The sequence below is a fragment of the Petromyzon marinus genome, unplaced genomic scaffold (assembly GCF_048934315.1).
Source record: "Petromyzon marinus isolate PM22_M1 ecotype Great Lakes invasive population unplaced genomic scaffold, UKy_Petmar_22M1.pri1.0 PM_G_Scaffold_7, whole genome shotgun sequence".
Taxonomy (NCBI): domain Eukaryota; kingdom Metazoa; phylum Chordata; class Hyperoartia; order Petromyzontiformes; family Petromyzontidae; genus Petromyzon; species Petromyzon marinus.
The window spans coordinates 5,567,606-5,595,177 of NW_027423024.1; the positions used below are offsets into that span (position 1 = coordinate 5,567,606).

At 48.6% G+C, this 27,572-nt stretch overlaps 1 protein-coding gene across 3 annotated transcripts in view; it reads right to left on the reverse strand.

Moving 5' to 3' along the window:
- Positions 1-977: 977 nt before the first annotated feature.
- Positions 978-27,572, reverse strand: part of LOC142920232 (uncharacterized) — a 48,401-nt gene continuing 21,806 nt past the window's right edge. The window contains exons 4-10 of one of the 3 annotated variants that reach the window (XM_076062725.1): positions 24,196-24,467; positions 16,524-17,094; positions 4,589-4,705; positions 3,915-4,074; positions 3,711-3,771; positions 2,017-2,118; positions 978-1,861 (exon numbers count right to left, since the gene is read on the reverse strand). In XM_076062725.1, coding sequence (XP_075918840.1) covers positions 1,814-1,861; positions 2,017-2,118; positions 3,711-3,771; positions 3,915-4,074; positions 4,589-4,705; positions 16,524-17,094; positions 24,196-24,467 — 1,331 coding nt within the window. In that variant the 3' untranslated portion in view covers positions 978-1,813. Of the gene's footprint in view, positions 1,862-2,016; positions 2,119-3,710; positions 3,772-3,914; positions 4,075-4,588; positions 4,859-16,523; positions 17,095-24,195; positions 24,468-27,572 lie in introns of all 3 variants that reach the window. The other 2 variants (XM_076062723.1, XM_076062724.1) reach the window with 2 other exon arrangements.

The following is a 27,572-nucleotide window of genomic DNA, read 5'->3' on the forward strand; positions in this document are numbered from 1 at the left end:
AGTGTATAGTGTAATGTATAGTGTAGTGTAGTACACTAGTACAGCACACTGGTGGGTTAGCGAGCCAAGCAACAACAGAGCGTAGTATATATAGTGTGTAGTGTATAGTGTAGTGTATAGTAGTGTATAGTGTAGTGTATAGTGTAATGTATAGTGTATAGTGTAGTATATAGTGTAGTGTATAGTGTAGTGTATAGTGTAATGTATAGTGTAGTGTAGTACACTAGTACAGCACACTGGTGGGTTAGCGAGCCAAGCAACAAAATAGTGTAGTATATATAGTGTGTAGTGTATAGTATAGTGTGTAGTGTAATATATAGTGTAGTATATATAGTGTGTAGTGGAGTGTATAGTGTAGTGTGTAGTGTATAGTGTAGTGTATAGTATAGTGTATAGTGTAGTGTATAGTATAGTGTAGTGTATAGTAGTGTAGTGTATAGTAGTGTATAGTGTAGTGTATAGTGTAGTGTATAGTATAGTGTATAGTGTAGTATATAGTGTAGTGTATAGTGTAGTGTATAGTGTAGTGTAGTAGACTAATACAGAACAGTGGTGGGTTAAATTTCGATTTAAAGCTTTCGTGACTGCAAGGATTCATCTTCTTTGGTTCTTTCGGTAAAGTCACGTAGAATGAGAATAAAATAATAAATTGATAAAATAAAATAACACAATAATATTCTCACGACGTTTCAGCCACAACACAAGCGGCCTTCATCAGGTGAAGGGACGAAACTCTCTGGTAGGACAGCGCTGTCCAGTGTGCTGTCCCTTCACCTGATGAAGGCCACTTGTGTTGTGGCCGAAACGTCGTGAGAATATTATTGTGTTATTTTATTTTATCAATTTATTATTTTATTCTCATTCTACGTGACTTTACCGAAAGAACCAAAGAAAACTGGTGGTTTAGCGAGCCAAGCAACAACATTTGCACTCTGGACACCGTGACATTTCACCAGCAATCACAACAACCAGCTTCGTCAGGCGACAGCCACATTTGTGCATTTATTCATTTACACAATCTAACCCGGCTGATATCGGCTCGCCGAAAACCAACAGCGTCAAACTACGAAAGTGCTGCGGCATCGCGGGAGCGGCCGATGAAACTGGCCGGGTTCGGGGAGAAATAAAAAACCGAGACGCTGACGGGGCGCACGAAGGCTCACGGCGTTGTACGCGCCATCGTGACGCCGCCTGTCGCCCCGGTAAAACAATAATATAAATACGCGGAACTCCCTCTCCGTGCCGGACGTCGTGACGGACCGTGCCGATGTCGCCGCTCATTGACCCCCGGCCACGCGAGGGCGAATTTAAATTCTCCCCCCACCCCCCCACCCCCCTCTCCCTGGCTCCCTAGCACCACGCCCAGTCGCCTCCCGTCCAGCGGCACACCAACGCCGGGGGAAAGCGCTGGGAGGTGAGAGACCGTCGCGAAGACTAAAATAAAATAACAAAAACACTGCGTCCGGTAACGGAGAGCTCTTTCGTAAAACAAAATTCCCACCCCCACCCCACCCAAAAAAAAAGTGAAAAGCCAAACTCGGGGCACCGATTGTAACTGGCACGAGGCAAATATCCCCCAATGCTGAAAAACATCGCTCAGTTGGGATCAAACAACAACAACAACAATTCTTCTTGGTTCTTTCGGGGGGGGTGGGGGGTTCACCCGCTCGCGAAGCGACAATCCCCGGCGTTGCCAGTGGCAACCGGAGGCACGGCAAGGCGGAGCACTCCAAGGTGGAGCGCGGCAAGGTGGAGCACGGCAAGGTGGAGCACTCTCGCTCCTCCCCCCCCCCGCCCCACCCCGAGCCGCTTCTCAAAAATCTTCCTTCCACTCCTCGTCGTCATCTTCGTCTGTGAAAACCTGCTGGGGTCGGAATAAATTAGAGAGACGGTGACCGACCCCACCCCCACCCACCCCCACCCACTGGGGTGGCCAGAAGTGGATCGCTCACTCAGCCTAAGCAGTGGGCGGACACTCGCTCACCGCTCGCTCGCTCGCCACCCACCCCTCCTCACCGTGTAGTCGTAGCTGCCAGCTCCGCTGTCTTGGTGCTGAGGCTGCGGTGGCAACTCGTGCAGCTCCATATCCGCCTTGTTGCCACTCTCTAGCGTTAGCAACTACACACGGAGCATCCCCACAACACGCACAGTGTGTGGTGAGTCTGTGGGTCTCTGTGTGGTGAGTCTGTGGGTCTCTGTGTGGTGAGTCTGTGGGTCTCTGTGTGGTGAGTCTGTGGGTCTCTGTGTGGTGAGTCTATGGGTCTCTGTGTGGTGAGTCTATGGGTCTCTGTGTGGTGAGTCTATGGGTCTCTGTGTGGTGAGTCTGTGGGTCTCTGTGTGGTGAGTCTATGGGTCTCTGTGTGATGAGTCTGTGGGTCTCTGTGTGGTGAGTCTGTGGGTCTCTGTGTGGTGAGTCTATGGGTCTCTGTGTGGTGAGCCTATGGGTCTCTGTGTGGTGAGTCTATGGGTCTCTGTGTGGTGAGTCTGTGAGTCTCTGTGTGGTGAGTCTATGGGTCTCTGTGTGGTGAGTCTGTGGGTCTCTGTGTGGTGAGTCTATGGGTCTCTGTGTGGTCAGTCTATGGGTTTCTGTGTGGTGAGTCTATGGGTCTCTGTGTTGTGAGTCTGTGGGTCTCTGTGTGGTGAGTCTATGGGTCTCTGTGTGGTGAGTCTATGGGTTTCTGTGTGGTGAGTCTATGGGTCTCTGTGTTGTGAGTCTGTGGGTCTCTGTCTGGTGAGTCTATGGGTTTCTGTGTGGTGAGTCTGTGGGTCTCTGTGTAGTGAGTCTGTGGGTCTTTGTGGTGAGTCTGTGGGTCTCTGTGTGGTGAGTCTATGGGTCTCTGTGTGGTGAGTCTGTGGGTTTCTGTGTGGTGAGTCTATGGGTCTCTGTGTGGTGAGTCTATGGGTTTCTGTGTGGTGAGTCTATGGGTCTCTGTGTTGTGAGTCTGTGGGTCTCTGTGTGGTGAGTCTATGGGTCTCTGTGTGGTGAGTCTATGGGTTTCTGTGTGGTGAGTCTATGGGTCTCTGTGTTGTGAGTCTGTGGGTCTCTGTCTGGTGAGTCTATGGGTCTCTGTGTGGTGAGTCTGTGGGTCTCTGTGTGGTGAGTCTATGGGTCTCTGTGGGGTGAGTCTATGGGTCTCTGTGTGGTGAGTCTATGGGTGTCTGTGTGGTGAGTCTATGGGTGTCTGTGTGGTGAGTCTGTGGGTCTCTGTGTGTTGAGTCTGTGGGTCTCTGTGTGGTGAGTCTATGGATCTCTGTGTGGTGAGTCTGTGGGTCTCTGTGTGGTGAGTCTATGGGTATCTGTGTGGTGAGTCTGTGGGTATTATTTTGGCAATCGTCATCAGGAGGAGAAAAGAGGGGGATGAAAGCCGCTGAAGCAGCAGGCTGTTTTAAAGTTTTAAAGTTGGGTGTAGCCCAAGGGTCATAAACAAAGTGGGCACAACTTTACCGAAAGACCCAAAGAAAATGAATTCCTGCAGTCACGAAAGCTTTAGGTCGAGTCTAAGTGTGTCTCTATATATACACTACACTATACACTACACTATACACTACACTACTATACACTACACTATACACTACACTATACACTACACTACACACTACTATACACTACACTACTATACACTACACTATACTATACACACTACACTAGTATACACTACACTATACACTACACTATACACCCCTCTGTGTCCTGGCGGTGTGCCACTCACGTAGCCACGGTCGCCCTCCGCGTTTCTCTGCGGTGCCTTGGGGAGAGTGGGGGGATCCTCCCTGCACGCATGTGGGTAGTGGGGGGGTAGTGGGGGGGTAGTGGGGGGGGTGGTGGGTGGGGGCACAACGGCAGGTCGTCACAAAGATGACCCCGCGGGCACCGCCGACGTCCGCCCCACGTCCGAGAGAAGCGAGCGACTCACGTGGGGCCCCAGGGCTCCTGCCAATGCTGCTGCTGCCGGCGGCGTCGGCGGCGGTAGAGCAGCAGCAGCAGCAGCAGCAGCGTGGCCACCAGGGCGAGGGACACGGCGAGGATCGCGGCCGGAGCGGCCCAGCTGGCCCGGCCCGCCGCCGCCGCCTTCTCTGCGTGGCACAACAACGATCCCCCGCGTGGCGTGAGCGTGCCGCCGTAGCACGACGACGACAACCGCCGCGATGACCACACGCGCCAGGCTAGGTGCGCTTTGAGGCTCGTGGCGCTCGCACCCGGGCGTTGCGGGTCGAGGGAGCGAGACGAAGGGACGGACGGAGACAAAGTCTCCCCCGTAAAGGCCCCGGCGGTCTGTCGGGGCGGGTGCCGTTAGCGAGTATCAGCAGCTGTGAAGGCCGTGATTGTGACAAACGAGGGGATGGGTGGCCAGAACAGGGACACACACACGGACACACACACGGACACGCACACACACACATGGACACGCGAGCACACACACACACGCACGCGGACACGCACGCACACACACACATGCACACGCACGCACACGCATACGGACAGACAACCATGCACACGCACACGGACAGACACGCACCAACACACGTGCATGCACGCACAAACGTACACGGACACACACACATGCAACATTCAGAGATGCGAACAAACCTGTTCGTGTGTCCAGTTGCCTGTTCAGACCGAAAGTCGTGAGTTCAACCGGCGTGCAACAGACGGCGGTGGTGGCGTCTACATCGGTAGAACGTGAAGATCCAGTGTCATTTACATCTGTAGAACGTGAAGATCCAGTGTCATTTACATCTGTAGAACGTGAAGAACCAGTGGCAGAACGTGAAGAACCAGTGGTATCTACATCTCCAGAAGGTGAAGAACCAGTGGCATCTACATCTCCAGAAGGTGAAGAACCAGTGGCATCTACATCTGCAAAACGAGAAGAACCAGTGACATTAATATCAACAGAATACGAAAAAACAGTGACATGTACATCTGCAGAATGTAAAGAACCAGTGCCATCTACATCTACAGAATGTGAAGAACCAGTGGCATCTACATCTGCAGAACGTGAAGAACCAGTGGGATCTACATCTGTAGAACGTGAAGAACCAGTGGCATCTACATCTGTAGAAGGTGAAGAACCAGTGGCATCTACATCTGTAGAACGTGAAGAACCAGTGGCATCTACATCTGCAGAACGCGAAGAACCAGTGGCCTCTACATCTGCAGAACGTGGAGATCCAGTGTCATTTACATCTGCAGAACATGAAGAACCAGTGGCATCTACATCTGCAGAGCGTGAAGAACCAGTGGCATCTACATCTGCAGACAGTGAAGAACCAGTGGCATCTACATCTGCAGAGCGTGAAGAACCAGCGGCATCTAATCTGCAGAACGTGAAGAATCAGTGGCATCTACATCTGCTGAACGTGAAGAACCAGTGGCATCTACATCTGCAGAGCGTGAAGAACCAGCGGCATCTACATCTGTAGAACGTGAAGAACCAGTGGCATCTACATCTGCAGAACGTGAAGAACCAGTGGCATCTACATCTGCAGAACGTGAAGAATTAGTGGCATCTACATCTGCAGAGCGTGAAGAACCAGTGGCATCTACATCTGCAGAGCGTGAAGAATTAGTGTAATCTACATCTGTAAAAGGTGAAGAACAAGTGGCATCTACATCTGCAGAACGTGAAGAACCAGTGGCATCTATATCTGCAGAACGTGAAGAACCAGTGGCATCTACATCTGCAGAACGTGAAGAACCAGTAGCATCTACATCAGCTTTGGGTCTCTGTGTGAGTCTATGGGTCTCTGTCTGAGAAGTCTATGGGTGTCTGTGTGAGTAGTCTATGGGTGTCTGTGTGATGAGTCTATGGGTCTCTGTGTGAGTAGTCTATGGGTCTCTGTGTGAGTCTATGGGTGTCTGTGTGAGTAGGTTATGGGTGTCTGTATGATGAGTCTATGGGTCTCTGTGTGAGTCTATGGGTCTCTGTGTGAGTAGTCTATGGGTCTCTGTGTGAGTAGTCTATGGGTCTCTGTGTGAGTCTATGGGTGTCTGTGTGAGTCTATGGGTCTCTGTGTGAGTGGTCTATGGGTCTCTGTGTGAGTCTATGGGTGTCTGTGTGAGTCTATGGGTCTCTGTGTGAGTAGTCTATGGGTCTCTGTGTGAGTAGTCTATGGGTGTCTGTGTGATGAGTCTATGGGTCTCTGTGCGAGTAGTCTATGGGTCTCTGTGTGAGTAGTCTATGGGTGTCTGTGTGGTGAGTCTATGGGTCTCTGTGTGAGTAGTCTATGGGTCTCTATGTGAGTAGTCTATGGGTCTCGGTGTGATGAGTCTATGGGTCTCTGTGTGAGTCTATGGGTCTCTGTGTGAGTAGTCTATGGGTGTCTGTGTGATGAGTCTATGGGTCTCTGTGTGAGTCGATGGGTCTCTCTGTGAGTAGTCTATGGGTGTCTGTGTGATGAGTCTATGGGTCTCTGTCTGAGTCTATGGGTCTCTGTGTGAGTAGTCTATGGGTCTCTGTGTGAGTAGTCTATTGGTCTCTGTGTGAGTCTGTGGGTCTCTGTGTGAGTAGTCTATGGGTCTCTATGTGAGTAGTCTATGGGTCTCTGTGTGAGTCTGTGGGTCTCTGTGTGAGTAGTCTATGGGTCTCTGTGTGAGTAGTCTATGGGTCTTCTTTGGTTCTTTCGGTAAAGTCACGTAGAATGAGAATAAAATAATACATTTATAAAATAAAATAACGCAATAAAATTCTCACGACGTTTCGGCCACAACACAAAGCGGTCTTCATCAGGTGAAGGGACGAGACTGTCTGGAGGACAGCGCTGGAGCGAACAAAGCCACGCTGAGATCGCGACCTTTAAGCTGTGTGAGAAGAAACAAAGCGCCTTGACAAAGGAATTAGCATAGAATTTAGCATTGAAATGGCTGAGTGATTAGCTTGTGACTGGTCACAGAAATGGCTATGTTAAAGTCAAAGCATACACATCCACAGAGGCACCCATTGACAAAGGAATTAGCATAGAATTTAGCATTGAAATAGCTGAGTGATTCGCTTGTGACTGGTCACAGAAAAGGCAATGTTAAAGTCAAAGCATACACATTCACAGAGGCACCTAGTACAAATCAAACAGGAGAATTTAGCATTGAAATAACTAGGAGAATTTAGCATTGAAATAACTGAGTGATTAGCTAGTGACTGGTCACAGAAATGGCTATGTTGAAGTCAAGGTCTACACATCTGAGCTATTCACAGTAACTGGGTATACAATACAATGTATAATGAATACTACACAGTGAACCAATAAAAAACTAAAATATAAATTACCTTAATGTTATCAATAAACTCTATATTCTCCAATCAGCTAAGCTACCAACAATAAGTCGTTATATATCACAATGCTATATGGCGAAAAAATGGGTGGATTCTTACCCTCAACTTTAGCAACACGGATAGCTACGGGCCCCGTTCAGAAGATGTTAAAGTCAAAGCCTACACATCTGAGCAATTCACAGTAACTGGGTATACACTACACTATATAATGAATACTACATAGTAAACCAATAAAAAACTAAAATATAAATTACCCCAATGTTTCATCTTCTTTGGTTCTTTCGGTAAAGTCACGTAGAATGAGAATAAAATAATAAATTGATAAAATAAAATAACACAATAATATTCTCACGACGTTTTGGCCACAACACAAGCGGCCTTCATCAGGTGAAGGGACAAGACTGTCTGGTAGGACAGCGCTGGAGTGAAAGAGCCACGTTCAGATCACGGCCTTTAAGCTGTGTGAGAGGAACAAAGCGCCTTGACAAAGGAATTAGCATATAATTTAGCATTGAAATGGCTGAATGATTAGCTTGTGACTGGTCACAGAAATAGTTATGTTAAAAGTTAAAGCATACACATCCGCAGAGGCACCCCTTGACAATGGAATTAGCATAGAATTTAGCATTGAAATAGCTAAGTTAAATCATACACATCCGCAGAGGCACCCCTTGACAATGGAATTAGCATAGAATTTAACATTGAAATAGCTGAGTGATTAGCTTGTAACTGCTCACAGAAATAGCTACGTTAAAGTCAGACCATACACATTCACCGAGGCACTTAGTACAAATCAAACAGGAGAATTTAGCATTGAAATAACTAGGCGAATTTAGCATTGAAATAACTGAGTGATTAGCTAGAGACTGGTCACAGAAATGACTATGTTGAAGTCAAGGCCTACACAGCTGAGCTATTCACAGTACTATATAGTGAACCAATAAAAACTAAAATATAAATTACCTTCATGTTATCAATAAACTCTATATTCTCCAATCAGCTAAGCTACCAACAATAAGTCGTTATATATCACAATGCTATATGGCAAAAAAATGGGTGGATTCTTACCCTCAACTTCAGCACCACGGATAGCTACGGGCCCCGTTCAGACGGACGAGTTCGTCCATGGTCGGAACAGAGGAGGGGGAGAGAGACAGCTGCGAGGCCCTAGTATACTCCATGTTGTAAAAGCATACCATTAACCGTGGTGTGAGAGGTATTAAGAGGCAATGCTGGCGAAAGAGCTGCGGTCTGAAAGTCATCGTAAAAATACAATTAATTAAGAACAGAAATGATTTAAAACATCTTTCCAGTGGTTACTAAGCCAGAATCCATCTTCTCGGTTGAAATTGTCTCTGTGCTTGTATATGTGAATGGCCTCATGAACGAATCTCTCATGGTAGCCGGTTGGTTTGCAAAGAACTTCCATCTTGGAGAAGTCAATGTCATGTGAGCCCACTGAATTATAACAGTGATCTGCCACGGCAGAGGAGTTCGTCCTACCGTGTTTCAAGTCTGCTTTATGTTCGCGGATGCGGTCCGAGATATGTCTTTTGGTTTCTTCAATGTAGCTACTACCACAGAGGCACTTTAGTTTGTAAACGCCCGGGTACTGTATGTCTGGAACAGCATCTTTTACAGATGGAACTAAATCACGGATTTTATGTACTGTGTTGAATCGGACCTGGATCTTGTGTTTATTCAGGATTTTGGAGATCTTTTTAGTGACCCCTTCAATGTAGGGTAAGGTGATGGTTTTGAGTGGCTCCACAAGAGGATCCTTCTTCATGACTGGAGTGATGGCTTTGCGGATTGTGTAGTCGGAGTAGCCATTAGCCCGGAGAGCCTGGTGTACGTGCTTGAGTTCACTGGTAATGTGTTCCTGGTCGGAAATTCATTGGGCTCTATGGTATAGAGTCTTGATGAGGGAGTTCTTCTACATCGGATTGGGAACATGTAGACAATATGACTACCTCTTCGGCTGCCACTATGTCGACCAAATGTAGGGACAATTTGATTTCCAAATTCAATCACCTCTCCAGCTAAAAATCGGACCCACACACCGAAAAGATAGACGTCAACAAAGTCGTAATTATATTCTTAGTTTTTTCGGTAAAGTCACGTTGAAGAGAAACAACAAAATAACAAAATATATATAAAACAATAAAAAATTCTCACGACGTTTCGACCATAACTCAAACGGTCATCATCAGGTGTGTCGGTTTGCATAAATTTATTTTGAAAACGGCATATTTATTTATTTATATATACAAAAATAACGTTTGCGTCACGCGCAACGATTGGCTGTTTGCCAGGACTAGTCCATCTATTTTTTGAAAAGAGGAGGGGGGAGACGAAATTTGTTTTTATGTATGCTGTCTGAAAGGCACTGTAAGCGTGAACAATCAATCAAGAACTGAAATGATTTATCAAATCTTTCCAATGATTGCTAAGATAGAATCCATCTTCTCGGTTGAAATTGTCTCTGTGTTTGTATATGTGGATAGCCTCATGAACGAATCTCTCATGGAAGCCAGATGGCTTACAAAGAACCTCCGTCTTGGAAAAGTCAATGGCATGTGAGCCTACTGAATTAGAACAATGATCTGCTACGGCCGAGGTGTTGGTCCTACCGTGTTTAAGGTCTGCTTTATGTTCACGAATGCGGTCCGAGATATGGCGTTTGGTTTCTCCAATGTAACTACTACCACAGAGGCAACTTAGTTTGTAGACACCAGGGTATTGTATGTCCGGAATCACATCTTTTACAGACGGAACCAGATCACGGATTTTATGTAATGTGTTGAAACGGACCTGGATCTTGTGTTTATTCAAGATTTTGGAGATCTTTTTTGTGATCCCAGCAATGTAGGGTAAAGTGATGGTTTTGAAAGGCTCCTCAAGAGGGTTCTTCTTCATGGTTTGAGTGATAGCTTTGCGGATTGTATAGTCGGAGTAACCATTAGCCCTAAGAGCTTGGTGTACGTGCTTGAGTTCACTGCTTATGTGTTCCTGGTCGGATATGCATTGGGCTCTATGATACAGAGTCTTGATGAGAGAATTCTTCTGTGATGGATGGTGGTGGGAATCCGGTTTCAGATAAGCATCCGTATGGGTAGCTTTCCTGTAGACAGAGTGGCTCATTGAACCATCAGGTCTCTTTTTAATTAGGACATCCAAAAAAGGTATCTTGCCATCTATTTCGACTTCCATGGTAAATCTGATGGCTGGGTGTATGGAATTGATGTGGTCGAAGAATTGGTCTAGAGCAGGCCGGCCATGTGGCCAGATGACAAAAGTGTCATCCACGTACCTCTTCCATAAGGTTGGGCGCAGAGTGGCAGTCTGGATGGCGTCAGTCTCAAATTTCTCCATGAAAATGTTAGCTATAACTGGAGAAAGGGGGGAGCCCATTGGGGTGCCCTCAGTTTGTTTGTAGAAAGTTCCATTCCAAGTGAAGTATGTATTGGTTAAACAGTGTCTCACCAGGGGGGGTACCTCAGTGTTTAGTCCTTGATGAACCAAGTCTTCAATGATTGCAATGGTGTTAGGTACAGGAACCTTGGTGAATAAGGAAACTACATCAAAACTGACAAGCAGGTCGTCTGGGGACAGGGAAATACCCTTGATTGTTGATACCAGGTGAGTAGAATTTTGTACCGCAGAGGTGGTCTTTCCAGTGAAAGGACGCAGGATTTCAGACAAAAAACGAGCTAGTTTGTAGGTGGGGGAGCTGATAGTAGAGACTATGGGACGAAGAGGTGTATCAACTTTATGTATTTTTGGTAAGCCGTATAATCTTGGTGGCCTGGCAGCAGAAGGTTTAAACGAAAACTGTTTAGATTGATCAATTAATGCGGTTGAATCAGAAATTATTTTGTTGGTTTGTGTGACGAGGCTGTTGGTGGGATCTCTTTTTATTTTTGTATAACTACCATCGTCGAGTAATTCTTTAATTTTGTTGTTGTATTCTATTTTATCCATGATAACAGTAGCATTGCCTTTGTCAGCTGAGAGAACTACAATATCATTCCTCTTTTTTAATTTATATAATTCAAAACGCTCATCTTTGCTGAGGTTGCTAGCTGGCATCTTAGCGTTTTTGAGGGTTGCAGCGATTTCAGATCTTGCTACGTCTGCAGCGATGTGACCCAGGCCCCTGAGAGCAACGTCTACTTGGGCAATTATATCATTAACTGGTATGTGTTTAGGTGTGACTGCAAAGTTTAGACCTGCAGTCACACCTAAACACATACCAGTTAATGATATAATTGCCCAAGTAGACGTTGCTCTCAGGGGCCTGGGTCACATCGCTGCAGACGTAGCAAGATCTGAAATCGCTGCAACCCTCAAAAACGCTAAGATGCCAGCTAGCAACCTCAGCAAAGATGAGCGTTTTGAATTATATAAATTAAAAAAGAGGAATGATATTGTAGTTCTCTCAGCTGACAAAGGCAATGCTACTGTTATCATGGATAAAATAGAATACAACAACAAAATTAAAGAATTACTCGACGATGGTAGTTATACAAAAATAAAAAGAGATCCCACCAACAGCCTCGTCACACAAACCAACAAAATAATTTCTGATTCAACCGCATTAATTGATCAATCTAAACAGTTTTCGTTGAAACCTTCTACTGCCAGGCCACCAAGATTATACGGCTTACCAAAAATACATAAAGTTGATACACCTCTTCGTCCCATAGTCTCTACTATCAGCTCCCCCACCTACAAACTAGCTCGTTTTTTGTCTGAAATCCTGCGTCCTTTCACTGGAAAGACCACCTCTGCGGTACAAAATTCTACTCACCTGGTATCAACAATCAAGGGTATTTCCCTGTCCCCAGACGACCTGCTTGTCAGTTTTGATGTAGTTTCCTTATTCACCAAGGTTCCTGTACCTGACACCATTGCAATCATTGAAGACTTGGTTCATCAAGGACTAAACACTGAGGTACCCCCCCTGGTGAGACACTGTTTAACCAATACATACTTCACTTGGAATGGAACTTTCTACAAACAAACTGAGGGCACCCCAATGGGCTCCCCCCTTTCTCCAGTTATAGCTAACATTTTCATGGAGAAATTTGAGACTGACGCCATCCAGACTGCCACTCTGCGCCCAACCTTATGGAAGAGGTACGTGGATGACACTTTTGTCATCTGGCCACATGGCCGGCCTGCTCTAGACCAATTCTTCGACCACATCAATTCCATACACCCAGCCATCAGATTTACCATGGAAGTCGAAATAGATGGCAAGATACCTTTTTTGGATGTCCTAATTAAAAAGAGACCTGATGGTTCAATGAGCCACTCTGTCTACAGGAAAGCTACCCATACGGATGCTTATCTGAAACCGGATTCCCACCACCATCCATCACAGAAGAATTCTCTCATCAAGACTCTGTATCATAGAGCCCAATGCATATCCGACCAGGAACACATAAGCAGTGAACTCAAGCACGTACACCAAGCTCTTAGGGCTAATGGTTACTCCGACTATACAATCCGCAAAGCTATCACTCAAACCATGAAGAAGAACCCTCTTGAGGAGCCTTTCAAAACCATCACTTTACCCTACATTGCTGGGATCACAAAAAAGATCTCCAAAATCTTGAATAAACACAAGATCCAGGTCCGTTTCAACACATTACATAAAATCCGTGATCTGGTTCCGTCTGTAAAAGATGTGATTCCGGACATACAATACCCTGGTGTCTACAAACTAAGTTGCCTCTGTGGTAGTAGTTACATTGGAGAAACCAAACGCCATATCTCGGACTGCATTCGTGAACATAAAGCAGACCTTAAACACGGTAGGACCAACACCTCGGCCGTAGCAGATCATTGTTCTAATTTAGTAGGCTCACATGCCATTGACTTTTCCAAGACGGAGGTTCTTTGTAAGCCATCTGGCTTCCATGAGAGATTCGTTCATGAGGCTATCCACATATACAAACACAGAGACAATTTCAACCGAGAAGATGGATTCTATCTTAGCAATCATTGGAAAGATTTGATAAATCATTTCAGTTCTTGATTGATTGTTCACGCTTACAGTGCCTTTCAGACAGCATACATAAAAACAAATTTCGTCTCCCCCCTCCTCTTTTCAAAAAATAGATGGACTAGTCCTGGCAAACAGCCAATCGTTGCGCGTGACGCAAACGTTATTTTTGTATATATAAATAAATAAATATGCCGTTTTCAAAATAAATTTATGCAAACCGACACACCTGATGATGACCGTTTGAGTTATGGTCGAAACGTCGTGAGAATTTTTTATTGTTTTATATATATTTTGTTATTTTGTTGTTTCTCTTCAACGTGACTTTACCGAAAAAACTAAGAATATGAATTACTGCAGTCACGAAAGCTTTAAATCAAAATTTAAAGTCGTAATTAATCGCAGTAACAGTTCCATTTCTGATGGTCTGAAATCCGTTTTAGCTAAAGGTCTAAACTTTGCTGTCACACCGAGACACTTACCGGTAAATGATATTGCCCATGTCGACGTTGCACTCAAGGGCTTGAGTCCCATCGCTGCAGACATAGCAAGATCTGAAATTGCTGCAACCCTCAAAAACGCTAAGTTGCCACCCAGCAACATCAGCAAAGACAAACGTTTTGAATTATCTCAATTAAAAAAGAGGGATGATATTGTCGTCCTCTCAGCCGACAAGGGCAATGCCACTGTCATCATGGACAAAACAGAATATAACAACAAAATTCAAGAACTACTCAACGATGGCAGCTATACAAAAATAAAAAGAGATCCCACCAACAGCCTGGTTACCAAAACGAACAAAATCATCTCTGATTCAACAGCATTAATTGATGAGACCAAACAGTTCTCGTTGAAACCCTCTGCTGCCAGACCACCAAGATTATATGGCCTTCCAAAGATACACAGAGAAGATACATCCCTTCGTCCCATCGTCTCTACTATCAACTCCCCCACCTATAAACTGGCACGTTTTCTTGCTGATATGCTGCGACCTTTCACTGGAAAAACCACCTCTGCGGTACTAAATTCTACTCACCTGGTATCGACAATCAAAGGCATTTCCCTGTCTCCAGACGACCTGCTTGTCAGTTTTGATGTGGTGTCCTTGTTCACCAAAGTCCCGGTACCTGACACCATCGCTATCATTGAAGACCTGGTTCATCAAGGACTGCACACTGATGTACCCCCCCTGGTGAGACATTGCTTAACCAACACATACTTCACCTGGAATGGAACTTTCTACAAACAAACTGAGGGCACCCCAATGGGCCCCCCCCCCTATCTCCGGTTGTAGCCAACGTATTCATGGAAAATTTTGAAACTGACGCCATCCAGACTGCCACTCTACGCCCGACCTTATGGAAGAGGTACGTGGATGACACCTTTGTCATCTGGCCACATGGCCAGCCTGCTCTAGACCAATTCCGCGACCACATCAATTCCATACACCCAGCCATCAGAATTACCATGGAGGTCGAAAAAGATGGCAAACTACCCTTTTTGGATGTCTTAATTAAAAGGAGACATGATGGTTCAATGAGCCACTCTGTCTACAGGAAAGCCACCCATACAGATGCTCACTTGAAATCGGATTCCCACCACCATCCATCCCAGAAGAACTCCCTCATCAAGACTCTATACCATAGAGCCCAATGCATTTCCGACCAGGAACACATTACCAGTGAACTCAAGCACGTACACCAGGCTCTCAGGGCTAATGGTTACTCCGACTACACAATCCGCAAAGCCATCACTCCAGTCATGAAGAAGGATCCTCTTGTGGAGCCACTCAAAACCTTCACCTTACCCTACATTGCAGGGGTCACTAAAAAGATCTCCAAAATCCTGAATAAACACAAGATCCAGGTCCGATTCAACACAATACATAAAATCCGTGATCTAGTTCCATCTGTAAAAGATGCTGTTCCAGACATACAGTACCCGGGCATTTACAAACTAAAGTGCCTCTGTGGTAGTAGCTACATTGGAGAAACCAAACGACATATCTCGGACCGCATCCGTGAACATAAAGCAGACTTGAAACACGGTAGGACGAACTCCTCTGCCATGGCAGATCACTGTTATAATTCAGTGGGCTCACATGACATTGACTTCTCCAAGACGGAGGTTCTTTGCAAACCAACTGGCTACCATGAGAGATTCGTTCATGAGGCCATTCACATATACAAGCACAGAGACAATTTCAACCGAGAAGATGGATTCTGGCTTAGTAACCATTTGAAAGATGTTTTAAACCAATTCCGTTCTTAATTAATTGTATTTTATGATGATCTTCAGACCGCAGCTCTTTCACCAGCATTGACTCTTAATACCTCTCACACCACGGTTAATGGTATGGTTTACAACATGGAGTATAATAGCGCCTCGCAGCTGTCTCTCTCCCCCTCCTCTGTTCCGACCTTGGATGAACTCGTCCGTCTGAACGGGGCCCGTAGCTATCCGTGTTGCTAAAGTTGAGGGTAAGAATCCACCCATTTTTTCGCCATATAGCATTGTGATATATAACGACTTATTGTTGGTAGCTTAGCTGATTGGAGAATATAGAGTTTATTGATAACATTAAGGTAATTTATATTTTAGTTTTTTATTGGTTCACTATATAGTATTCATTAAACATTGTATTGTATACCCAGTTACTGTGAATAGCTCAGATGTGTAGACCTTGCCTTCAACATAGCCATTTCTGTGACCAGTCACTAGCTAATCACTCAGTTATTTCAATGCTAAATTCGCCTAGTTATTTCAATGCTAAATTCTCCTGTTTGATTTGTACTAGGTGCCTCGGTGAATGTGTATGCTCTGACTTTAAACATAGCTATTTCTGTGACCAGTTACAAGCTAATCACTCAGCTATTTCAACGCTAATTTATATGCTAATTCCGTAGTCAAGGCGCTTTGTTTCTTCTGACACAGCTTAAAGGTCGTGATCTGAACGTGGCTTTTTTTCACTCCAGCGCTGTCCTACCAGACAGTCTCGTCCCTTCACCTGATGAAGGCCGCTTGTGTTGTGGCCGAAACGTCGTGAGAATATTATTGTGTTATTTTATTTTATCAATTTATTATTTTATTCTCATTCTACATGACTTTACCGAAAGAACCAAAGAAGACAAAGCGGACTTTCAAACTCCAATCCAACCGCTCCCCACCACCCCACTCTTCCACACCCCCCCCCGCTCCCCCCAACCCACAACCAACCCCACCGACACCCTCCCGCTCACCCGCAGCGGGGTCCCGCGTGCCGAAGCGCAGCGCGTAGCGCAGCGCGTGGTGGTTGTTCCACACGTAGAGGGCGCGGTCGCGCGCGTTGTACTGCACCGACGTGATGAACCGGAACGGGTTGGGGAACGGGACGGAGACGCGAGCGTCCCGCCGCGAGTCGGTGTCGTACACGTAGTCGATGCGGTCGCTCGTCCCCCCTCCTTCTCCTCCTCCTCCTCCTCCTGCGGCATCCGCCCCTCCGTCGCCGTCGTCCTCGTAAGTCGAGCGCAGGACGTGGAGGACGCCGCACGCCATGAAGGCGTTGGAGGCCAAGCGCTTGACGTAGGCCGTCTCGAAGGAGGCCTCGACGCGCATCGCGCGCGGATTTAAGCGGCTCACCACCATGCGCCCGTGGTTCTGCTCCGTGGCGTAGATGACCCAGAGGCCGCGCTCGTCGGCCGCCAGGTCGATGTCGGACTTGCCGCCCCAGCGGTAGGGCGAAGTGTCGTAGTAGTTGGCGTTGGGGATGAACGCCTCGCCGCCCTTGACGCGCGTGCGCAGGTCGAACTTGACGACGCTGCGCGTTCGCTCCTGCGACGGTGCGCAGCGTGGGTGGCAGGGAGATGTTAAGTGAGTGAGTGAGTGTGTGGTGAGGTGAGTGAGTGTGTGGTGAGGTGAGTGAGTGTGGTGTGTGTGTGGTGGAGAGGTGAGTGTGGGTGTAAGAGGTGAGTGAGTGAGTGAGTGTGGTGTGTGGTGGAGAGGTGAGTGAGTGAGTGTGTGGTGAGGTGGGTGAGTGTGAGTGTGAGAGGTGAGTGTGCGTGTGGTGGAGAGGTGAGTGTGGGTGTGAGAGGTGAGTGAGTGTGTGTGTGTGGTGTAGTGGTGGGTGAGTGTGAGAGGTGAGTATGTGTGTGTGGTGGAGAGGTGAGTGAGTGTGAGTGTGAGAGGTGAGTGAGTGAGTGTGTGGTGAGGTGAGTGAGTGTGGGTGTGGTGGAGAGGTGAGTGTGAGAGGTGAGTGAGTGTGTGTGTGGTGGAGAGGTGGGTGAGTGTGGTGGAGAGGTGAGTGTGTGTGTGGTGGAGAGGTGGGTGAGTGTGTGGTGGAGAGGTAAGCGAGTGTGGGTGTGAGAGGTGAGTGTGTGTGTGGTGGAGAGGTGGGTGAGTGTGGTGGAGAGGTGAGTGTGTGTGTGTGTGGTGGAGAGGTGGGTGAGTGTGTGGTGGAGAGGTAAGCGAGTGTGGGTGTGAGAGGTGAGTGTGTGTGGTGGAGAGGTGGGTGAGTGTGTGGTGGCGAGGTAAGTGAGTGTGGGTGTGAGAGGTGAGTGAGGGTGTGTGTGGTGGAGAGGTGAGTGAGTGTGGGTGTGAGAGGTGAGTGAGTGTATGTGTGGTGGAGAGGTGGGTGAGTGTGTGTGGGTGGGGAGAGGTGAGTGTGTGTGGTGGAGAGGTGGGTGAGTGTGGGTGTGAGAGGTGAGTGAGTGTGTGTGTGGTGGAGAGGTGGGTGAGTGTGGGTGTGAGAGGTTAGTGAGTGTGTGTGTGGTGGAGAGGTGGGTGAGTGTGGGTGTGAGAGGTGAGTGTGTGTATGTGGTGAGGTGAGTGTGAGTGTAAGAGGTGAGTGAGTGTGTGTGTGGTGGAGAGGTGGGTGAGTGTGGGTGTGAGAGGTGAGTGAGTGTGTGTGTGGTGGAGAGGTGGGTGAGTGTGGTGGAGAGGTGAGTGTGTGTGTGTGGTGGAGAGGTGGGTGAGTGTGTGGTGGAGAGGTAAGTGAGTGTGGGTGTGAGAGGTGAGTGTGTGTGTGGTGGAGAGGTGAGTGAGTGTGGGTGTGAGAGGTGAGTGTGTGTGTGGTGGAGAGGTGAGTGAGTGTGTGTGTGGTGGAGGGGTGAGTGAGTGTGGGTGTGAGAGGTGAGTGAGTGTGTGTGTGTGGTGGAGAGGTGGGTGAGTGTGAGTGTGTGTGTGGTGGAGAGGTGGGTGAGTGTGTGTGGGTGGGGAGAGGTGAGTGTGTGTGTGTGTGGTGGAGAGGTGGATGAGCGTGGGTGTGAGAGGTGAGTGTGTGTGTGTGGTAAGGTGAGTGTGAGAGGTGAGTGAGTGTGTGTGTGGTGGAGAGGTGGGTGAGTGTGTGTGTGGTGGAGAGGTGGGTGAGTGTGTGTGGGTGTGAGAGGTGAGTGTGTGTGTGTGGTGGAGAGGTGAGTGAGTGTGGGTGTGAGAGGTGTGTGTGTGTGTGGTGGAGAGGTGGGTGAGTGTGGGTGTGAGAGGTGAGTGTGTGTGTGGTGAGGTGAGTGTGAGTGTGAGAGGTGGCTGAGTGTGGGTGTGAGAGGTGAGTGAGTGAGTGTGTGGGGAGAGGTGAGTGAGTGTGGTGTGTGTGTGGTGGAGAGGTGAGTGAGTGAGTGTGTGGTGAGGTGAGTGAGTGTGTGGTGAGGTGACTGAGTGTGGCGTGTGTGTGGTGGAGAGGTGAGTGTGGGTGTAAGAGGTGAGTGAGTGAGTGAGTGTGGTGTGTGGTGGAGAGGTGAGTGAGTGAGTGTGAGAGGTGAGTGAGTGAGTGTGTGGTGAGGTGGGTGAGTGTGAGAGGTGAGTGTGTGTGTGGTGGAGAGGTGAGTGTGGGTGTGAGAGGTGAGTGAGTGTGTGTGGTGTAGTGGTGGGTGAGTGTGAGAGGTGAGTATGTGTGTGTGGTGGAGAGGTGAGTGAGTGAGTGTGAGTGGTGAGTGAGTGAGTGTGTGGTGAGGTGAGTGAGTGTGGGTGTGGTGGAGAGGTGAGTGTGGGTGTGAGAGGTGAGTGAGTGTGTGTGTGGTGGAGAGGTGGGTGAGTGTGGGTGTGAGAGGTTAAGTGAGTGTGTGTGTGTGGTGGAGAGGTGAGTGAGTGTGAGTGTGAGAGGTGAGTGAGTGTGTGTGTGGTGGAGAGGTGGGTGAGTGTGTGGTGGAGAGGTGAGTGAGTGTGGGTGTGAGAGGTGAGTGAGTGTGTGGTCGAGAGGTGGGTGAGTGTGAGTGTGTGTGTGGTGGAGAGGTGGGTGAGTGTGTGTGGGTGGGGAGAGGTGAGTGAGTGTGAGAGGTGAGTGAGCGTGTGTGTGGTGGAGAGGTGGGTGAGTGTGTGGTGGAGAGGTGAGTGTGGGTGTGATAGGTGAGTGTGTGTGTGTGTGGTGAGGTGAGTGTGAGTGTAAGAGGTGAGTGAGTGTGTGGTGGAGAGTTGGGTGAGTGTGTGGTGGAGAGGTGAGTGAGTGTGGGTGTGAGAGGTGAGTGAGTGAGTGTGTGGTGGAGAGGTGAGTGAGTGTGGGTGTGAGAGGTGAGTGAGTGTATGTGTGGTGGAGAGGTGGGTGAGTGTGTGTGTGGTGGAGAGGTGGGTGAGTGTGTGTGGGTGTGAGAGGTGAGTGTGTGTGTGTGGTGGAGAGGTGAGTGAGTGTGGGTGTGAGAGGTGAGTGTGTGTGTGTGGTGAGGTGAGTGTGTGTGGTGGAGAGGTGGGTGAGTGTGGGTGTGAGGAGTGAGTGAGTGAGTGTGTGGTGGAGAGGTGAGTGAGTGTGGGTGTGAGAGGTGAGTGAGTGCGTGTGCGTGTGTGGGGAGAGGTGAGTGAGTGTGGATGTGTGTGGGGAGAGGTGGGTGAGTGTGTGGGAAGAGGTGAGTGAGTGCATGAGGGAGAGGGAGGGAGGGAGAGGGGGTGGGGAGAGGAAAGGTGAGCGTGAGAGGAGAGTGTGAGTGTGTGTGCGTGTATGAGTGGGTGAAGGTGTGAGCATGAAAGATCCGGGCGTGGTGGTGGTGTTGGCCACGCCAGCCCCTCGTACGCTGCGCCTGCCCTTCATAGGTGCTGCTCGCTAACAGCGCTTGCCCCAACAGTCTGTTGAAGGCTCTACAGGGGATCTTGGTCTTTGATGAGCACAAGTGAAGTGCGTGGGGGCGCTCCTCACAGTGTGTGAGGGAGAGTGGAGGTGAAGGTACAAAGGTGTTTGAGTGCGAGTGTCTGAGTGTGTGTGTGTATGTGTGTGTGTGCGTGTGTGTGGGAGCGGTAGTGTAGCGGTTAGCGCTACGCTGCGCTACGAACCCGGCGACCCGGGTTTGATTCCCGCTCACGGCCAACACCGTCAGTAACGATTATCTGAACCGGTCCTGGGCCTCCCCTAGGTCGACTCAGCCTCAAATGAGTACCTGGTGCGGTGGATAAAAACATTGCCACTGGGGAGACAAAGGCGGTCGGGCGTGGTGCTGGCCACCCACCCCCTCGTGTACCGTTCCGACCTTCATAGGTGCTCGCTAACAGCACTTGCCCCTACAGTCTGTTAAGGCTATATGGGGGATCTTTATCTTTGTGTGTGTGTATGGCTGCTTTGGGTACGCGGTCCAGACCTCCCCAGAGACCCTGGCTGACAGAGGAGGTGTTCAGGATGGTTGAGAAAAAGCGACAGGCCCACGCTCATCGGCTACAGCATCCCACGTCGGAGAATGAGGAGGCTTACCGCAGCCTTCGCTCGGAGGTTCGGAGAGCCGTGAGGCGCTGCAAGGATGGGTGGTGGTCGCGGGTTGCTGTGGAGATGGAGTCTGCCTCAATGGCCCGCGATCACAAATCTCTATTTAACTCCATCAAGAAAGTAACCTGCAGCGCCACACCTATTACCATCATTAGGGGAAAGAACGGTGATCCGATCTCCTACCCCCAGGAACAGGTTTGCAGATTTGCTTAGCATTTCTGTGAGGTCCTGGGGGAGGGGGAATCCCTCAGCCTGGAAAACATCATGGGACAAAGTGGGGATGACCCTGCTGAGGCTGCGGTGCCTCAAATATTGGAGGAAGAAGTCACTCCCTGTGAGTGGCTGGCTGAGGTGCCATCCATTGAGGAAGTACTGAAGGCGATTCAGAGCCTGAAACCAGGAAAGGCACCGGGCAGAAATGATCTCTCAAGCGAAATGCTGAGGGATTGTGGCGTTTGTGCACAGACTGCCCTACATGACATCATAACAACAGTCTGGACCACTGGATGGGTTCTGCAGGATTGGAAGAAGGGGGACCGCACAGACTGTAACAACTACAGGGGAATCTCAAGGATTATTCAACATTGCCTTGCTAGGCACACTGAGGAGAGGCTGGCGGAGCTCCAATACGGTTTCAGGAAAGGGCGGTCCTGAACAGATGCCATATATTCTGCCCGTGTGCTACAGCAGAAGTGTAGGGAATTCCAACAAGACCTACATCTCTGCTCCATTGACCTGGTCAAGGCCTATGATACCATCAATAGGCCTGGGCTCTGGGTTGTTCTTCGTATTTTCGGAATCCCTGAGCCTCTGCTCATGATCATTAAGGACCTTCATGATAGTGAGCGGGCCCGGGTAAAACTACGTGGCCGGGAGTCAGAGCCATTCCCTGTACACCTTGGGGTGCAACAGGGATGTCCTCTGGCTCCAACATTATTTAACATCTATTTCGACCACGTAGTTCGTGAAGCCTTCAGTAGCTGTACCCGAGGAATTTCCATCTGGTACAGGTAGAATGGGAGGCTGATCGATGCCCGGGTGCGGTCAAGGGATGGCTCCCTATTGGTCAACCACGTTATGTATGCCGACGACCTGGTAATAGCAGCTCACTCAGAGGAGAAATTGGAGGCGCTGCTGCTGAAACTTGAGTGTGCCACGGAGTGGTGGGGCCTTACCATCAGCCCCACCAAAACTAAGCACCTGCCTGGGTATTTTATACCATCGGACACTCCACCCCCACAACTCCCAATCGGTGATGGGGCAGTTGTGGAGAGAGTGGAGAGTTTCCCATACCTGGGCAGTGTGCTTATGACTGGCTCCAGTTTAACAGCAGAGGTCTCACTCCGAATCAGTCGAGCGGCATCATCTTTTCATCGTTGCATAAAGCTGTGTGGAAGCTACCTGGTCTGTCACTCCGCAAGAAGCTTCAGGCCTTCTCAGCCACAGTCATTCCCTCTCTTCTCTATGCTTGTGAAACGTGGACACCCCTAATGGAACACCTTCGCCAGTTAGAAACATTTAGGCTGGCCTGCCTACAATCCATCCTGGGTTTAACCAGACTGGATTGTGTGAGGAGTTCACAATTCCTCGAAAGATCTGGACAAAGTCCCATCGGTGAGCTCCTCCGGCAGGCAAGGCTGCGTTGGCTGGGCCATGTAGCCCGCATGCCCAATCACCGCATGCCCAAATCGCTTTTGTTCGGCTGGATCGAGGTGGCTAAACGGGCGCGGCACGGGCTAGAGAAGAGATGGAGTGACGTGGTACAGGAGGATGTGGAGCTGAGTGGACTTGCCAATGACTGGTACCAGCGGTGTCAAGATCGGCCTCTGTGGAGGAGGATTGTGAAGGACGCTACTGGGCAGTTGTAGGCAGTCGCCCTCCAACAACAACAGAGGGTTGAGGAGCGACGCTCACAACAACGAGCGGAGCGCCGGGTGGCTAAAACACAGCAAGTTGGCACAGTAGGGGGCACAGGTGGTGCATCAGCCGGTCATCTCGGTCATCTCAGTCAGTCGACCCATGGCACCTGGGTCTGCCCCGTGACCTCCTGCCAGCGGGCATTCGACACTTCACGTGGCCTCAAGGTGCACATGGCCTGGCACAAGCGTCGTGGTGACGTCACCGCCACTTAGTGGCGAAAGGCGGTTGTTGTTGTTGTATATACAGCTCACAACTGGAGGGCTCTCGCTCCCCAGTTAATTCATTCAGCAACTGCAATGTTTACTGGAGTTCTGAGCTCAGTCTACAAACTATAAAACTATTAACTATTTTTATTTTACAGGTCAGGACCACTGAGCCGGGATAGCTCTTTTTCAGAAGCGACCTGGCCACTAAATGATGGCTCAACGGAGTGGAAATGTACAGCAGCCAAATACTCTGAACGCGTGACGTCGATTCTCAACGTGGAGGGAAAAAAACGGAAGACCCAGAGGAAAAATCCACGAGGAGAACACGCAAACTCCAAATATACAGCAGCAGGCGTCAGGGTCGGGATTGAACCCACGAGCTTATGTATACCAGGCGAGGTCGTAAACATCTCTCCACCATATTCTTGGTTCTTTCGGTAAAGTCACGTAGAAGGGAAACAATAAAATAATAAAAATATCTCTCCACCAGTCATTGCAACAGTCCCTAGCCTGATAAAAGTTTAGTGTCAGCTTATGTGTTGGTGCCCCCACCTGGAAAGAGAAATCAAAGTTCTATCCGGCCCTCTGGCAAAAGCTCTCTCCCCACCACCATCCCATACTTCGGCTAATGAACACAATTAATAATTCAACACATTTGATATTCGCGCCAATCTGAGAACCGCAGGGGCCATCACGAATGAAGGGGCCATTTCACAGACGGGTATATACGCTGCCAGTAGAGAGAAGGGGCGACGTTGCCAAGTGGTTTCACCCACGGCCTCTTGCATACCAGGCGAGGTAGTGAACATCTCTCCACCGCGCCGCCCCTACGGCCCCTATCGTCATCATCATCATCACGGCTCTGTCGTACCAGGCAAGGTCCACCAAGCCATACAGCTCTTTTCCAGAAGCGAGCTGGCCACACAAAATGACAGCTCAACCAAGCGGCTTCTCACATGGCAAAGTAATAGCGCCCAATTACTCTAAACGCGTGTGGATTCTAAACGAGGTAGTTAACATCTCTCCACCGCGGCGCCCCGACCGCCCCTACCGCCCCTACCGCCATCTGCCGTCCATCATCCCACTGGTGCTCACGAGGAACCCCCCCCCCCTCCCCCGGCGCCGGGCACCGACCCTGTTGAAGAACACAGCTCCGTCGTACACCACGAAGCCCGTGCCGTCGACGCGGTGCGGCAGCTTGTAGTTGGTGAGCGGTCGCCTGGCCAGGATGTCCTGGAGGGAGGCGTACTCCACCAGTCTGTCAGTGCGGAACGGCGTCCACGGCATGACGTACACCTTGTCGGTGGCCTGCAGCGGGTCGCGGCACCACGAGCCGGCCTGCTGCTTCGCCTCCAGGAGGTGCGAGGCCTCGCCAACGAGGAGGACGCTGCCCGGGCACGGGAAGACTGCCCAGGGAAAACGAGGGACAGACGAATGAACGAACGGTCGGGTCAGGGATTCGCGGCTGCTCCCTAAGTTGATATTCCATCAACTGAAAACGTTTTTTTTATTCTTGGTTCTTTCGGTAAAGTCACCACCACGTAGAAAGGAAACAATAAAATAATAAAAATATAAAACAATTAAATTCTCACGACGTTTCGACTGCAACACAAGCAATCATCATCAGGTGTGAAAACCACAGCAAGAAAAAAACACAGCAAGAACATTTTCTTGCTCTGGTTTTCACACCTGATGACGATTACTTGGTGTTGCAGTCGAAACGTCGTGATAATTTTATTGTGTTTTTTATATTTTTATAATTTTATTATTTCCCTTCTACGTGGTGACTTTACCAAAAGAACCAAGAATATGAATCCCTGCAGTCACGAAAGCTTTAAATAAAGCCTCCTGTGTTATTGGCAGAAAGGGCTAAAACCTATTCTTATCTTTCAATACTTTTGATACTGGCAAAACAATATTTCCCGATGGTGTTGCTGTTCACCTCCGAGCTATCAACGCTCCGATAGTGCCGCTGTCCTTGTCCTGGTCACCTTTCGGCATTCTCTGGCCAGACACTGATGGGACTGGGCCATAAAGACGGCTGTCTCTGGTGTAGGCCAATACGTTTCAAAGACAGTGCATCACATACTACCGGAGCGTGATGTTTCCGTTTGCAAGTTCACCGTGAGTATGTGCGCGGTTATTGCAGACGTCTGTTGAGTACACGTCAACAACAGACAGAGCGAGTTCAATAAAAATGTCAAACAGACGAGGCGGTGATGGGAGAGCGACTTGAGACCCCTGCACCGTTTAGCCGATGAGTGCCTCCCGGCGATGGATAACAATCACCCGTGGCAGTCCTCATACGGCTGTGGGCCTCTGTGAAGCAAAGCCGCAGGGCCATGGATGGGGTCCTACCTCTGGTTTTAAAAGGTAAGTTTGGTACGAGCGGCTGGATTTAATCACTCGCTCTGAATGTAATGACATTGTCCTGTAAGCAAACTTGGCCCCGCCATAGGAAGGTGGAATTCCCACCACTGGCTCAGGGTTGTAAGCGGGAGATGAGAGCCAAATGCGTCGAGACGCTCTTCTTGAGCAGGAAAATCAGTTTTGAGTCGTCGTCGAATGCGACGGCGAGTGTCTGTTGCCAACCAACTCCTCAACTTGGGCACCGCAGTGGCATAGATGTTGACTACCTCGCCTGGTATACAGGAAGTCGTGGGTTCGATCCTGACCCTGATGCCTGCTGCTGTATATTTGGAGTTTGCGTGTCTCTCTCCGTTTTGAGATGTTAACTACCTCGCCTGGTATACAGGATGTCGTGGGTTCGATCCCGACCCTGACGCCTGCTGCTGCTGTATATTTGGAGTTTGCGTGTCTCTCTCTCTCTCAGTGGTGAGATGTTAACCGCCTCGCCTGGTATTCGATGGGTAGGTCGCTATGGTGGGCCAAAGCATATATATATAATATTCTCACGACGTTTCGGCCACAACACAAGCGGCCTTCATCAGGTGAAGGGACGAGACTGTCTGGTAGGACAGCGCTGGAGTGAAAAAAAGCCACGTTCAGATCACGACCTTTAAGCTGTGTCAGAAGGAACAAAGCGCCTTGACAAAGGAATTAGCATATAATTTAGCATTGAAATGGCCGAGTGATTAGCTTGTGACTGGTCACAGAAATGGCTATGTTAAAGTTAAAGCATACACATCCGCAGAGGCACCCCTTGACAAAGGAATTAGCATAGAATTTAGCATTGAAATAGCTGAGTGATTAGCTTGTAACTGGTCACAGAAATAGCTATGTTTAAAGTCAGAGCATACACATTCACCGAGGCACCTAGTACAAATCAAACAGGAAAATTTAGCATTGAAATAACTAGGCGAATTTAGCATTGAAATAACTGAGTGATTAGCTAGTGACTGGTCACAGAAATGGCTATGTTGAAGTCAAGGTCTACACATCTGAGCTATTCACAGTAACTGGGTATACAATACAATGTATAATGAATACTATATAGTGAACCAATAAAAAACTAAAATATAAATTACCTTAATGTTATCAATAAACTCTATATTCTCCAATCAGCTAAGCTACCAACAATAAGTCGTTATATATCACAATGCTATATGGCGAAAAAATGGGTGGATTCTTACCCTCAACTTTAGCAACACGGATAGCTACGGGCCCCGTTCAGATGGACGAGTTCATCCAAGCTCGGAACAGAGGAGGGGGAGAGAGACAGCTGCGAGGCGCTATTATACTCCATGTTGTAAACCATACCATTAACCGTGGTGTGAGAGGTATTAAGAGTCAATGCTGGTGAAAGAGCTGCGGTCTGAAGGTCATCGTAAAATACTATTAATTAAGAACGGAAATGGTTTCAAACATCTTTCCAATGGTTACTAAGCCAGAATCCATCTTCTCGGTTGAAATTGTCTCTGTGCTTGTATATGTGAATGGCCTCATGAACGAATCTCTCATGGTAGCCGGTTGGTTTGCAAAGAACCTCCGTCTTGGAGAAGTCAATGTCATGTGAGCCCACTGAATTATAACAGTGATCTGCCACGGCAGAGGAGTTCGTCCAACCGTGTTTCAAGTCTGCTTTATGTTCACGGATGCGGTCCGAGATATGTCGTTTGGTTTCTCCAATGTAGCTACTACCACAGAGGCACTTTAGTTTGTAAACGCCCGGGTACTGTATGTCTGGAACAGCATCTTTTACAGATGGAACTAGATCACGGATTTTATGTATTGTGTTGAATCGGACCTGGACCTTGTGTTTATTCAGGATTTTGGAGATCTTTTTAGTGACCCCTGCAATGTAGGGTAAGGTGATGGTTTTGAGTGGCTCCACAAGAGAATCCTTCTTCATGACTGGAGTGATGGCTTTGCGGATTGTGTAGTCGGAGTAACCATTAGCCCTGAGAGCCTGGTGTACGTGCTTGAGTTCACTGGTAATGTGTTCCTGGTCGGAAATGCATTGGGCTCTATGGTATAGAGTCTTGGTGAGGGAGTTCTTCTGGAATGGATGGTGGTGGGAATCCGGTTTCAAGTAAGCATCTGCATGGGTG